General features: G+C 44.5%; 1 protein-coding gene across 1 annotated transcript in view; it reads left to right on the top strand.

The window, feature by feature from the left end:
- Positions 1 to 12,139, top strand: part of frmd3 (FERM domain containing 3) — a 320,905-nt gene that overhangs the window by 118,878 nt on the left and 189,888 nt on the right. The window contains exon 2 of the mRNA XM_041185271.1: positions 5,684 to 5,788. Coding sequence (XP_041041205.1) covers positions 5,684 to 5,788 — 105 coding nt within the window. The remainder of the gene's footprint in view (positions 1 to 5,683; positions 5,789 to 12,139) is intronic.

Here is a 12,139-nt window from a genome sequence, read left to right as displayed (position 1 = left end):
AAATATGAAAACTTGACTTCCAGAGAAAGAATTTAGCAATGGAGGAAAGAGAGAAGGAATAAGAAAGGGAAAAGGCTGGATTTTAAAAAGAGGCCTCAAATGCTGAGTAAGGTTCTGACGATCAAAAAACTCCAACCTAAAGCCTGGTGGGCAATGGTTAAATTTGTGCAAGCTCTCTCAAAGTTTAAGGAAAAAGGTGTTGAAGCATTTTTTATTTTGTTTGAGAAGGTAGCTAAGCAAAGAAGTGGCCAAAAGAAATCTAGACATTGTTCTTACAGAGTAAATTGGTAGGAGAGCACATGAGGTTTATGCATCATTGTCAGAAGAGGTTTCTGTGTATTATGATGCCAGTGAAAAAGGCTATCCTGAGTGCGTATGAGTTAGTCCCTGAGGCATACTGGCAGAAATTTCAGAATATAAGGAACCAGCCTGGGCAGACCTATATTGAGTTTGAGAGGGTAAAGCAAAGTAAGTTTGATCATTGGGTGTGGATATTAAAGGCAGAGACAACATATGAAGCTCTTAGGGAAATAATTCTCTTGGAAGAATTTAAAAACTCAGTTCCTCCTGTAGTTAGAAACCATGTTGAAGACCAGGGAGTTGAAACAGCTAAACAGGCAGCAGAGATGGCTGACGGTTATGAGCTGATCCATAAATCTAAACCCTTTTTCCATTACCCCCACAAACCCGAGAAAGATAGAAGTTGTGAAGGTGAAAGGAAGGCAAGTGGCCAGGGAAGAGTTGGGAATTCCCTGGAAATTTCTCCTTATACCAGAAAGGAAGTGAGATTCGAAGGCCTAAGTGCTTTCATTGTTACAAGGTGGGACATGTTCGAGCAGATTGCTGGAAACTAAATGGTAGAACTATTGCAGTAGTAGGAATCCTCAGGAAAGGTTGCATCAGAAAAGGACATGGTTGTTAAAACTGTAGCAGTGGTACAGGTGAAATATGTTCCCTCAGAACCTGCAGGAAAGGGGATATGGTACAGGATAGTCCAGAGAATTCTTCTTTGATTATTGGTGAAGGAAGTCAGGCAATAGAGATTCTAAAGTTTTGTTTTGAAGGGAGAAGTGTTTCCTTATTCCTCCAACAAAATAAATAAACAGATCAAAATTATGAGAGATACTAGGGCAGATCAATCATTGATGGTGACTGATGATACAATTTGTGTTCCGGGCAGTTTTATGAAGGAAGAAGTATTAATAACGGGTATTAATGGAATTTATGAACCTGTTTCTTTGTGTAAAGTCTCTTTGTAATTGGAATTGTTATGGTGGGAATTATTCCTAGATCACCTATTGAAGGGGTGGATTTTATTCTGGGTAATGATTTGGCTAGGGGAGACAGTAAAGTGGCAACAACTATATTGCAATAGACAGTTGATTGTGCTGATCCTAAGCAACTTCAAGAAACTACTGTGGGCAAAATTGAAACACTTATTGCCAATAACAAACAATTGAAAGATAACCTGATTAACGTAGAAAACCAACTTTCATGTGTAAAAGTGGAGCTTGCTAATGAAGAATGAGAATTAGTGACAGCAATTGAGAATCAATCGTGGAAAATGGAACACTAGACTGAGGACTTGAAATGTCTAAATGTTAAACTTGTAGAAGCAAACTTAACAAAGGTCGATCTATAGTTAAAACTTGATGAACTTTAAGCATCAGTAGTCTCTATGAATTAACATGGAAAATGCCTTGAACAGAAAAAGGAATTACTGGTGAATCAGAACAATTGGTTAAATGCCGAGTTAAAAACCAAAATTAGTGAGCTGTTAGAACGTTGTCATAAAAAGAGTAATGAGGTTCTTGAATGTGTGGCATGGAGTGTCATTGTTCTGAAGTTGCATCTGTGAATAATAATTCCTTGCCAAATTGTGGTCCAGTTGAGCGAAGAACTGATCCAAGTAACGTTCCTGATGTATCAACTTCAGTAATGGACAATATGAAAACAACTTAAGTGCCTATAGAATAGGAAACTAAGAATTGTCAACAAAAAGGACTGATAATGCAATATGACCCTTCCAGGTCAATGACCAGAGACACTGGCTGGAGGTTTCCAGAAAAATTGCAAGAAGCCCTCTAAGCTAGGTCAAAGGACAAGGACAGGAATCTGGAACAAGACCCTGTTCAGTGGAAGTGAAAGTAAGGAGCAGAGAAGAAGGCTGTTCTATTGGCATGGTTGAGTATCTGAGAGAGAGCGCATGGACGGCAAAGCTTGAATGCAGGTGGTGACCCTGGAGAAAGGAACAACAGAAGGAGAGCTTGAAACCCTGGAGGTGGACCTTTGTGGAAGGCATCGAAGAAAGTGTCATTTGAAAGTAGGTTCCAAAGCGGGTTCTTTGAGCGTGGAGATTGGAAACCCTCAGGAGAAAGACGGAGTTCAGTGAGACTGGTTAGCTCAGGGTACGACAGATGTCTGGGGAAGTTGATGAGAGATCCATAGCATCTGTTTGGGATGGCATCTGTCGCTTGATTTCAGAGCTGGTGTGCCTGACTACAGATCGCCTATTGGTTTACATGGACTGTGTACTTACTGTGATCATGATCACGTTCATCAGCTGACCCCATGACTCTGTTCAGTCGCCACACTCCATATTTCTAAACAAAAAATAAAAGTTAGAATCTATCAAGCTGGGTTCCACCCTGGCATCTGGCTTGTCCAGTAGTAACTTCAGCTGGAATCATAACAAGAGTAATACCACCACCAAACCTATCCTTTCCTCTTCTCCACTTTCAGCATTCCAAAGGGACCATTCTCTCTGTGACACTCTGGTTCACCTTCCAATTACCCCGACATCCCTTCCCCTTCCCAATGCATCTCCCCATGTAAGTGCAGGAGATGTAACACCTGCCCTTTTACCTCTTTCCTTCCCACTGTCCAGGGGAAACAGCAAATTACTTGTACTTCTTTCAACAAATATACTCCATTTGCTGCTCACAATGCAGCCTCCTTTACAACGGGGAGACCAAACACACATTGGGTGACTGTGTTGGAGAACACCCCCGTTCAGTTCACAAGCATGACCCCAAGCTTCTGATCGTCTGCCATTTTAATGCTCTGCCTACTCCCACTCTGACCATAGAAAAACTCAGCAGGTCTGGCAGCATCGGCGAAGAAGAAAAGGGTCGACGTTTAGAGTCCTTATGACCCTTCAGTCGAAGTCGATGCTGCCAGACCTGCTGAGCTTTTCCAGGTAATTCTGTTTTTGTTTTGGATTTCCAGCATCCGCAGTTTTTTGTTTTTATCCCACTCTGGCCATTTTGTTCTCAGTCTCCTACGCTGTTTAGTCAAGCTCAAGGAGCAGCACCTCATCATTTGATTAGGCCCTTTACAGCCTTTTGGACTAAATATTAAGTTGAACAAATTTCTGTCCCCAGTTCTGTGGACAACAAATATTGGTAATGTTTCTGCTATTTTTTTTATTCGTTCATGGGATGTGAGCGTCACTGGCTAGGCCAGCACTTATTGCCCATCCTTAATTGTCCTTGTTCAAAGGGTATTTAAAAGTCACATGTCAGCCAGATCAGGAAGGATGGCAGATTTCCTTCCCTGAAGGATATTAGTGAACCAGATGGGGTTTTTATGGTCATTATCAGTCTTTTAATTCCAGATTTTTATTGAATTCAACTTTCACTATCTGCCGTGGTAGGATTCGAACCTGGGTCCCCAGAGCATTACCATAGATCTCTAGGACACTAGACAATGACAATACCACCACACCACCACCAGTCCTCCAAATTTTCATTTAAACCTCATCTTGACTGTCTTTACCTGTTGACCTATCTTTACCTGTCCCATTACCATTCCCTTTTGCCTTAGTAACGTCATTCGTTTTGTCACCTGGGCCCAAATTTTCTCTCCTGAAGCAGGTAGCGTGAATTGGGAAATTTCCCAGCTTGCTGCGCGCACCTTGGGAGAAACTCCCCCAAATGGCGGGATCTTCATTTTTGGGGTTGGGTCAGGATAGAGCCTGGCTTGTTGCCCCCAGATGCAGATTGGAGGCAACCACAGGGGCTGCTGCTGCCCATTTTGGTTCTCTGGGACTTCATCCCAGTTATTTGCTCAAATTTTAGGCTCTCTAGTCCTTACCCTCACACTGCCTCCTCATGCCCCCAGCTACTCCTCTTGCCCCATCCATGCAAACTCATGCCCTCCCACCCACACCCATGGCTACTCATACCCTTCAATGGTAACTCTTACCATTCCAACCCCACCACCCTTGGCCTTACACTGCCCATGCCAACTCACCCAGTATTCACCATGGGCAGACCTCAGGAGCCATGTTGAGGTGAAATAAAATAAAGGCTAAATATCTATTAAAGCCTTCACTGTAAAAAAAAAATCCATTCATGGAAGGTAAATCAAAACATTTCACATATCAAGTACTTAATCCCACTATAAAAACAAACTCCTATTTTTAACCCCACTTCAAAGACAGCTAATTATTTAAAAACCTTTTTGAGCTATTAATCAAACTGTGAATTTAGAGCCTCTCTGCTAAGATAGTTATACGTTCTGAAAAGCAGCCAAGCATTCATAAAGAGTCCTTAGAGCAATATCAACAAACAGCTATTGTAACTGTTGGAATAGACTTTTTCTTTACCTCTCACCTAGACAGGCAAGCGTTTTTGATTTTTAAAGGGCTGAGGATTTAAATAACTTCACAACTTCATAGTTCAACAGGCTTTATCTGCCCTTCAGGAGCATTTATGTCTCTAAAAATTTGTAACTCGCACACTGTGGTTAAGATACTTACTACAGTGAAAATGGGGTCTGTTCGAACTCAACGCTAAGTTCAAATGGCCCTGCTGAGTTTGAGTTTCTCTCATGTGTGAGTTATGCTCCACCCCCTTTTACCCAACTGGGGAAAATGGGATTTGTCTGAAATGGGGTTGGAAATTCCGAATCATAGTCATGCCTATCAGTTTGGGAGGTCTGCGGAGTCTCCATGCTTTAACAGAACTACGGATAATCTCTCGTGCCTTTCTCAGACTTTCCCTTTCTTCTTTCTCCCCTTCTCCCTTTCTCTGCTTCTCTACTTGCTCATAATCTATCACATCTCTAATCTCATCATTTGAGATGGTCATCAACCTGAAATATTACCTTTGTTCATCTCTCCACGAATGCTGCCAGGTCGGCTGAGTTTTTCCAGCATTTTCTGCTTTTACTTCAGGTTTCTAGCATCCACAGAATTTTGCTTTTGTGTTTGGAGAAACAACATACAATTCATTCAGAAGCATGCCTAATATTGCTGCTCAGTCTCTAAACAGATGAATAGCAAATATAAGTCTTCAAAAATGTTGAATGATCGCTTAAATGAAATAATATTTTTGCCATTGAACAGTCATTAAATTGTGCTCTTCATTCACATCCTCAGTCGATGTTCAAATTATTTAATTTTAACCCAGGTGAAATTAGCTTGAAGCTACTTTTCCAGTCATTGAGTGAAAAATAATTTTGGTCAAAATTTCAGCATATTATTTAATATGTTAGCAATATACTAGTTGTATCAAACCATTTCAGGAATCCTTCATTGACAGGAAATAATCTCATGGCCTACAGGAGACCAGAAAGATCTAACTCGAAATGCAAATTTAACAAATTAATAATATGTTGACCATGAAAGCACCACATTAATATTAATTTGAGAGGGACTTTATTCTCTTTGTTTTTGCAGAGAGACACCAAAGGTCAATTCCTCATTGATCACGTCTGCAACCATTTCAGCTTGTTGGAGAAGGATTACTTTGGTATTAGATACGTTGATCCAGAGAAACAAAGGGTATGTATTAGTGGATTTATATTCCTATGGAAAAAAACTCTTTTATGTTCTCATTTTTCCCTTCCCCTTCTGAACACGTGGACTCGTACTGTGGTATTATGACATGGACACAGCTAACAATCTGGTACCAAGCCTTTGTCTAATCCTCACTTGCGGACATAAACAGTGAACATCAGCTAGCCATTAGATCATCATTGAGCCCATCAATCAAAGAACAAAGAACAAAGGAAAGTACAGCACAGGAACAGGCTCTTCGGCCCTCCAAGCCTGTGTCGATCATATTGCCCGTCAACTAAAACATTTTGCACTTCCGGGGTCCGTATCCCTCTATTCCCATCCTATTTGTGTATTTGTCAAGCTGCCTCTTAAACACCACTATCGTACCTGCTTCCACCACCTCCTCTGGCAGCGAATTCCAGACACTCACTACCCTCTATGTAAAAAACTTGCCCTGCACATCTGCTCTATGGTTTTCCCCTCTCACCTTAAATCCATGTCCCCTAGTAATTGACTCTCCACCCTGGGAAAAAGCTTCTGACTATCTACTCTGTGCATGCCACTCATAATTTTGTAAACTTCTATCAAGTCGCCCCTCAATCTCCGTCACTCTAGTGAGAACAATCTGAGTTTCTCCAACCTCTCCTCATGGCTAATAACCTCCAGACCAGGCAGCATCCTGGTAAACCTCCTCTGCACCCTCTCCAATGCCTCCATATCCTTCTGGTAATGTGGTGACCAGAATTGCATGCAATATTCCAAGTGTGGCCTAACTAAGGTTCTATACAGCTGCAGCATGACTTCCAAGCTTTTATACTCAATACCCCTGCCAATGAAGGCAAGCATGCCATATGCCTTCCTGACTACCTTATCCACCTGTGTTGCCACTTTCAGTGACCTGTGGACCTGTACACCCAGATCCCTCTGCCCATCAATGCACTTAAAGGTTCTGCTATTTACTGTATAATTCCTGCCTGTATTAGACCTTCTAAAATGCATTACCTCGCATTTGTCCGGATTAAACTCCATCTGCCATTTCTCCGTCCAAGTCTCCAACCGATCTACATCCCGTTGTATCCTTTGACAATCCTCTTCACTATCTGCAACTCCTTCAATCTTAGTGTCGTCTGCAAACTTACTAATTAGTTACATTTTCCTCCAAATCATTTATGTATACTACAAACAGCAAAGGTCCCAGCACTGATCCCTGCGGAACTCCACTAGTCACAGCTCTCCATTCAGAAAAGCACCTTTCCACTGCTACCCTCTGTCTTCTATGACCAAGTCAATTCTGTATCCATCTTGCCAGCTCACCTCAGATCCCGTGCGACTTTACCTTCTGTACCAGTCTGCCATGAGGGACCTTGTCAAAGGTCTTACTGAAATCCATGTATATAACATCCACTGCCCTTCCATCATTGATCATTTTTGTCACTTCCTCGAAAAACTCGATCAAGTTAGTGAGACATGACCTCCCCTTCACAAAACCATGCTGCCTCTCACTAATACGCCCATTTGCTTCCAAATGGTAGTAAATCCTGTCGTGAAGAACCTTCTCCAATAATTTCCCTACCACTGACGTAAAGCTCACCAGCCTGTAATTTCCTGGATTATCCCTGCTACCCATCTTAAACAATGGAACAACATTGGCCATTCTTCAGTCCTCTGGGACCTCACCCGTAGCCAGTGAGGATACAAAGATTTCTGTCAAGGCCCCAGCAATCTCCTCCCTTGCTTCCCTCAGTACTCTGGGGTAGATCCCATCTGGCCCTGGGGACTTATCCACCTTAATATTCTTCAAGACGCCTAACACCTCTTTTTTGTTCTCAACATGATCCAGGCTATCTACACACTCTTCCCTAGACAAATCGACCTCTAAGCCCTTCTCTTTGGTGAATACTGATGAGAAGTATTCATTTAGTATCTCTCCCATTTTTTCTGGCTCCACACGCAGATTCCCACCTCTGTCCCTGAGTGGGCCTACCCTTTACTTGGCTACCCTCTTGCTTTTTACATATGTATAAAAGGCTTTGGGATTTTCCTTAACCCTGTTGCCAGTGACTTTTCATGACCCCTTTTAGCCCTCCTGACTCCTTGCTTAAGTTTCTTCCTACTTTCTTTATATTCTCCATGGGCTTCATCTGTTCCCAGCCTTCAAGCCCTTACAAATGCTTCCCTTTTCTTTTTGACTAATAAGTCCTTGCTTGAGGCACCCATAGATGCACTTCCAGTAAAGTCACTAGCCCGCCATCAGGGCTCAGAGCTGATATTTCCACTTACCAGAATGTAGTGAAACTGAAATGAGCATTAGTCTTTCAATCATTGTCTTGACCCAAGGTCAGCTAACTCAGCATAAACCAGAGGCCTTCCATTATAAATGGATGTGTGCCTGCATCAGCAATTTTAGGAGGAGTGCCAAAAATATTTCAGGATCAGTGCAGCAGCAGATTAACATGGCTAGGAACTGTAAAGTGCACACAGCAGCAAGGAGTTAGACTTGAGGAAACTTTTAAGGTTGAAAGTACCAAAATGAATGAAGAAAAAATAGTTGCCTGACCTGCTTCAGCTTTACCTGACTACAGCTTATGATGCCTTTAAGTTGTGCTGCCCATGTATTCCTGGGCACATTGAGGAAGTAGCATGGACAACATTGTCTGACATAAAAGTGCACTGGTGTCCTAACTGTCATTTGGTCCCTGTTGAAATATACCCATGAATATTGCTTTCCACCAACCTGTGCTCCCCCCACCGCCACCACCTCCCCACCCAAACTTTGTTGCCAACAGGATTACTGAAGGTCTAATTTGAGGCCCACCCAAAAATCAGAATGGATAGAATGGTTGGTAAGACAGCAACTTACTTTAAAAAAATTTTCCCTTGCCACTGAGTTGTTTATTCCGGAAACAAGGCAGAAATGAGATGGAGATAAGCTCCCGAGTATCTTAAAAAAATTATGACCCCCCCACTTTATGTCTGGTTAGGAGCCAGAAGCTCTGGGTTTGAGTCCTGCTCCAGGACTTGATGGCCACAGAAGGTGCATTCATAACATGGCCAAACAGATTGATTATTAACCTGTAAATCCTTCCAATACACCTATGGCAGGTGGTAAGAGCTGGTGAGTCTCCTGGTCAGCCATCGAGTTGCACCCCTCAAGCCGTAGCCTCTGGTGACAAGTGAGTGACCTGCTGCAGGAAATCGAGCTACAGAAACAGACATAAGCAAATGCTTTGCCTGGCTCATGTGTCATTAGACACGGGAAAGCGTCAAAATCAAAAACTATGGGTGGGATTGTCCCAAATTTTCACTAAGTGCGGTATCGGGCATGAAAAAGGATGTTTTACCCACCGGCCGCAATGACGGCTTTTCACACCATATTGTCCCATTCCTGGCGCATCTCATCTCATGAATAATTCATTCCCCGGAAACACACTGAGTCGCTGGCAGGGCAGCCTGTAATTCGCCTGCACCACCGTCACCTCAGGCCTTCAGTAAACTGGGCACCATATTTAAAGGCTGCCCCTGCACAGAGCCAGCACTCTTCAATGGACAGGAAGCTGCATGGAACTGATGCCTACCAAACAGAGGAAACATGCTGCCTCCCATATTTGGCGATGCCTACTGGACGCAGTGGAGGCCCGCCGCAAAGTCCTCTATTCCTGCTCTGGGTGACTACCAGCAAGCAAGGTCACCAATCCAGCATGGGAGGCAGTGGCAGTGGTGGTCAGTGCCAGTGCCCTGCAAAAGAGGACAGCCATCCAGTGCAGGAAGAGGATGAATGCTCTCATCCATTCCACCAGGGTAAGTCAACTACCTCATCACTCTCAACTCACACACTCACAAACCCATCACACATCCACAGCGATCTCAGACCTCAAGGGACAACACCACTAACTCTCACACACACCCTCACATCTCCATCAGGCTCATATCCTCTGGAGCTTGCACCCTCATCCTGTCCATGGCTCTGCTGACCACACAAACATTCCACGCAGTGCCATGTGTCCTGCTCACACTCTCTCCATCTGTTTTCATGCAGGAGAGGTTGGCTCACAACAGCAGGGAGAGGTCCCAGACCAGGGGTAGAGTGGCCCACATAAGACCCCTCACTCACTTTGAGGAATGTGCCATCATGCTGACTGGCTAGGATGTGGACCCTGCCTGCGGTGACAGTGAGGTCGGCAGCGAACACCCACATCCTACACCACATCATTCCCCTCTCAATGCAACTATGAGTGCTCTCTCTCCTGCTTTTGATTATGCAGCCATGCACTAATTATCCCTGCTTTGGTTCACAGAGAGCTCTGCCAAGCAACCGACACCCGCAGCCAACCAGCCCCTCAGCTCCATCCAGGTCCTCACCCCCAGCCAAGAGGGCACCTTGTCCATTGAAGAGCTGGAAATGAGCAGCCTGGAAGACCCATCACAGCACTTACCCACACCTCCACCAGAGCAGAGATACACACCTCGATGGGACCTAGATCTAGAGCAGGCTCAGGTTCACAATCTGGTGGCCACCACATGGACAGGTGTCTGCAGCAGGAGGAGGCAGGTTCAGCTGAGCTCCCTGGCACTCGGAGGACTGCTGGGGAAGAGGTAGTGTGTCCGAGTCTGTGGGGTCTGAGTCCCTGTATTCGGCCTTCCAACTCATCGTGGAGAGTCAGCAGAAGGCGTGGGAACATCATGCAGAGCTGTTGGAATCCCTCAATAGTGTGGCATGTGAGTCAGAGGAGTGCATCTGTCTGCTCTCTGATGAAGTGGTGCCCACATGTGCGCAAAAGGAGGTCTCCGTGGGTAGGATGGCAGACGCCATGGAGACCCTGGTCCAGTAGAACATGGAGATGCACGCAGACCTGCACTCCATCTTGGTAGCCATGGGTGAGTTCCTGTAATGGTGACATGAGAGGGAAACGGGGCACCTTGACATCTCTCCTCTCTTCCCCTCAAGGTGTTGGGCACCCAAAGGGATGAAGAGTGGCAGCTGGACACCCCTGGGCCATCCACTCAGGAATTTCAGAGGCTGCCTTCTCCCTTTGAGCCCCCTTTGCTTGTGACCTCCTCAACCTCGTCCTCCATCACTGCAGAGGGAGCAGCTGGCCCACAGGTGGACAGCCAAAGCAAGCCGGGGCCCCTAAGGCCTAGGCTCGTCAAAGCACCCACGCCGAAGTCATCAGAGGCAACAGGGCAAACCACTACACCGGCTGTCACCACCCCTTCTCCAGAAGTCAGGGCTCTGCCTTGAAGAAGTGGTAGGCCTAGAAAAGTTAATGCACACATGAACACATTTTGTCACTTTATAACCGGAAAATGTATTCACAATAATATGTAATGGTGATCGGAAATCAAAATTTGTTGGGGATCCATGGAAATGGTACCCAACATGCAGAGACTGCAAAGGCAGAATATTTCTCTCCTTATCTCTGCCATTCTCCACACTTATAGAATAGCAATCATTGGATTCCTTTGGTTTTTTCTTTTGATGATGAAATATGGGACTTGCTTAGATGTGAGCCCTGATTTTAACTTCCCTTCCTCCCATTGCAGTCACTGGATGTTGGTTACCATTTCTTTGAATCCCCACAAATTTCAACTTCCGTCTGATGGCAGTGATATCATTGGCATAGTCAGTATCTGAGAATGCTAATTAAAATCTCCTGCTGCCAGTGGGACATTTACCCCAAAGAAATGATCTTCCAATTACTTGGGCCCGGATTGCAATATTGCTTGTTTTATGTAACCACTCAAGATTAATTTTTACTGCTGTACATCACTTGTCGTTCTCTGTCTCATACCTTTTTCCATGTTAGTCATGTGGTTTTCAATGAGAACTAAACAATCAAGGCAGCTAATAAGTCACACTCGGGGCAATTCTAATTCCCACGCCTGGTGGAAACTAATTGAAGTACAGCTTAGGGTTGCCAGTCCTGTTTGGAGGCATTCCTGTATGTTTGATCATGTGACGTTCTGACCGCTCTCATTTGACCATGTGATACCTGACGTGTCCATGTGACATCTGGCCATACGATATCTAATCATGCAACTTCCACAAATGTTAAAATGTTACTGCACTGACAGGTTGGGTCCCCTGTAATATTTTTGCTTGTGGTTTTGGACCAGTTTCAAGAACCAGGAGGCCACCCATTAGCAGGGTATGAGGGGAAACCAATAGTGGGGAAGAGGGGAAACTGAGGAAAGCTACCCTATTTTAGAGACCAATCCCATTTCAGAGACTCTCCTGTCATTTCCCATATCTCAGGATTGCCAAGACCTTCCAATGCAGACAGCCCTCCCAATTCCAGCCCTCTCCAGCCTCCTCCCAGCTGCACTCCATGCAGTTGCAGCTCCCTGTGGGGGACA

The sequence above is a fragment of the Carcharodon carcharias genome, chromosome 4 (genome assembly GCF_017639515.1).
Source record: "Carcharodon carcharias isolate sCarCar2 chromosome 4, sCarCar2.pri, whole genome shotgun sequence".
Classification (NCBI taxonomy): domain Eukaryota; kingdom Metazoa; phylum Chordata; class Chondrichthyes; order Lamniformes; family Lamnidae; genus Carcharodon; species Carcharodon carcharias.
Note: the sequence above shows the minus strand (reverse complement) of the source record. Positions and strands in the feature narration are given on the sequence as shown.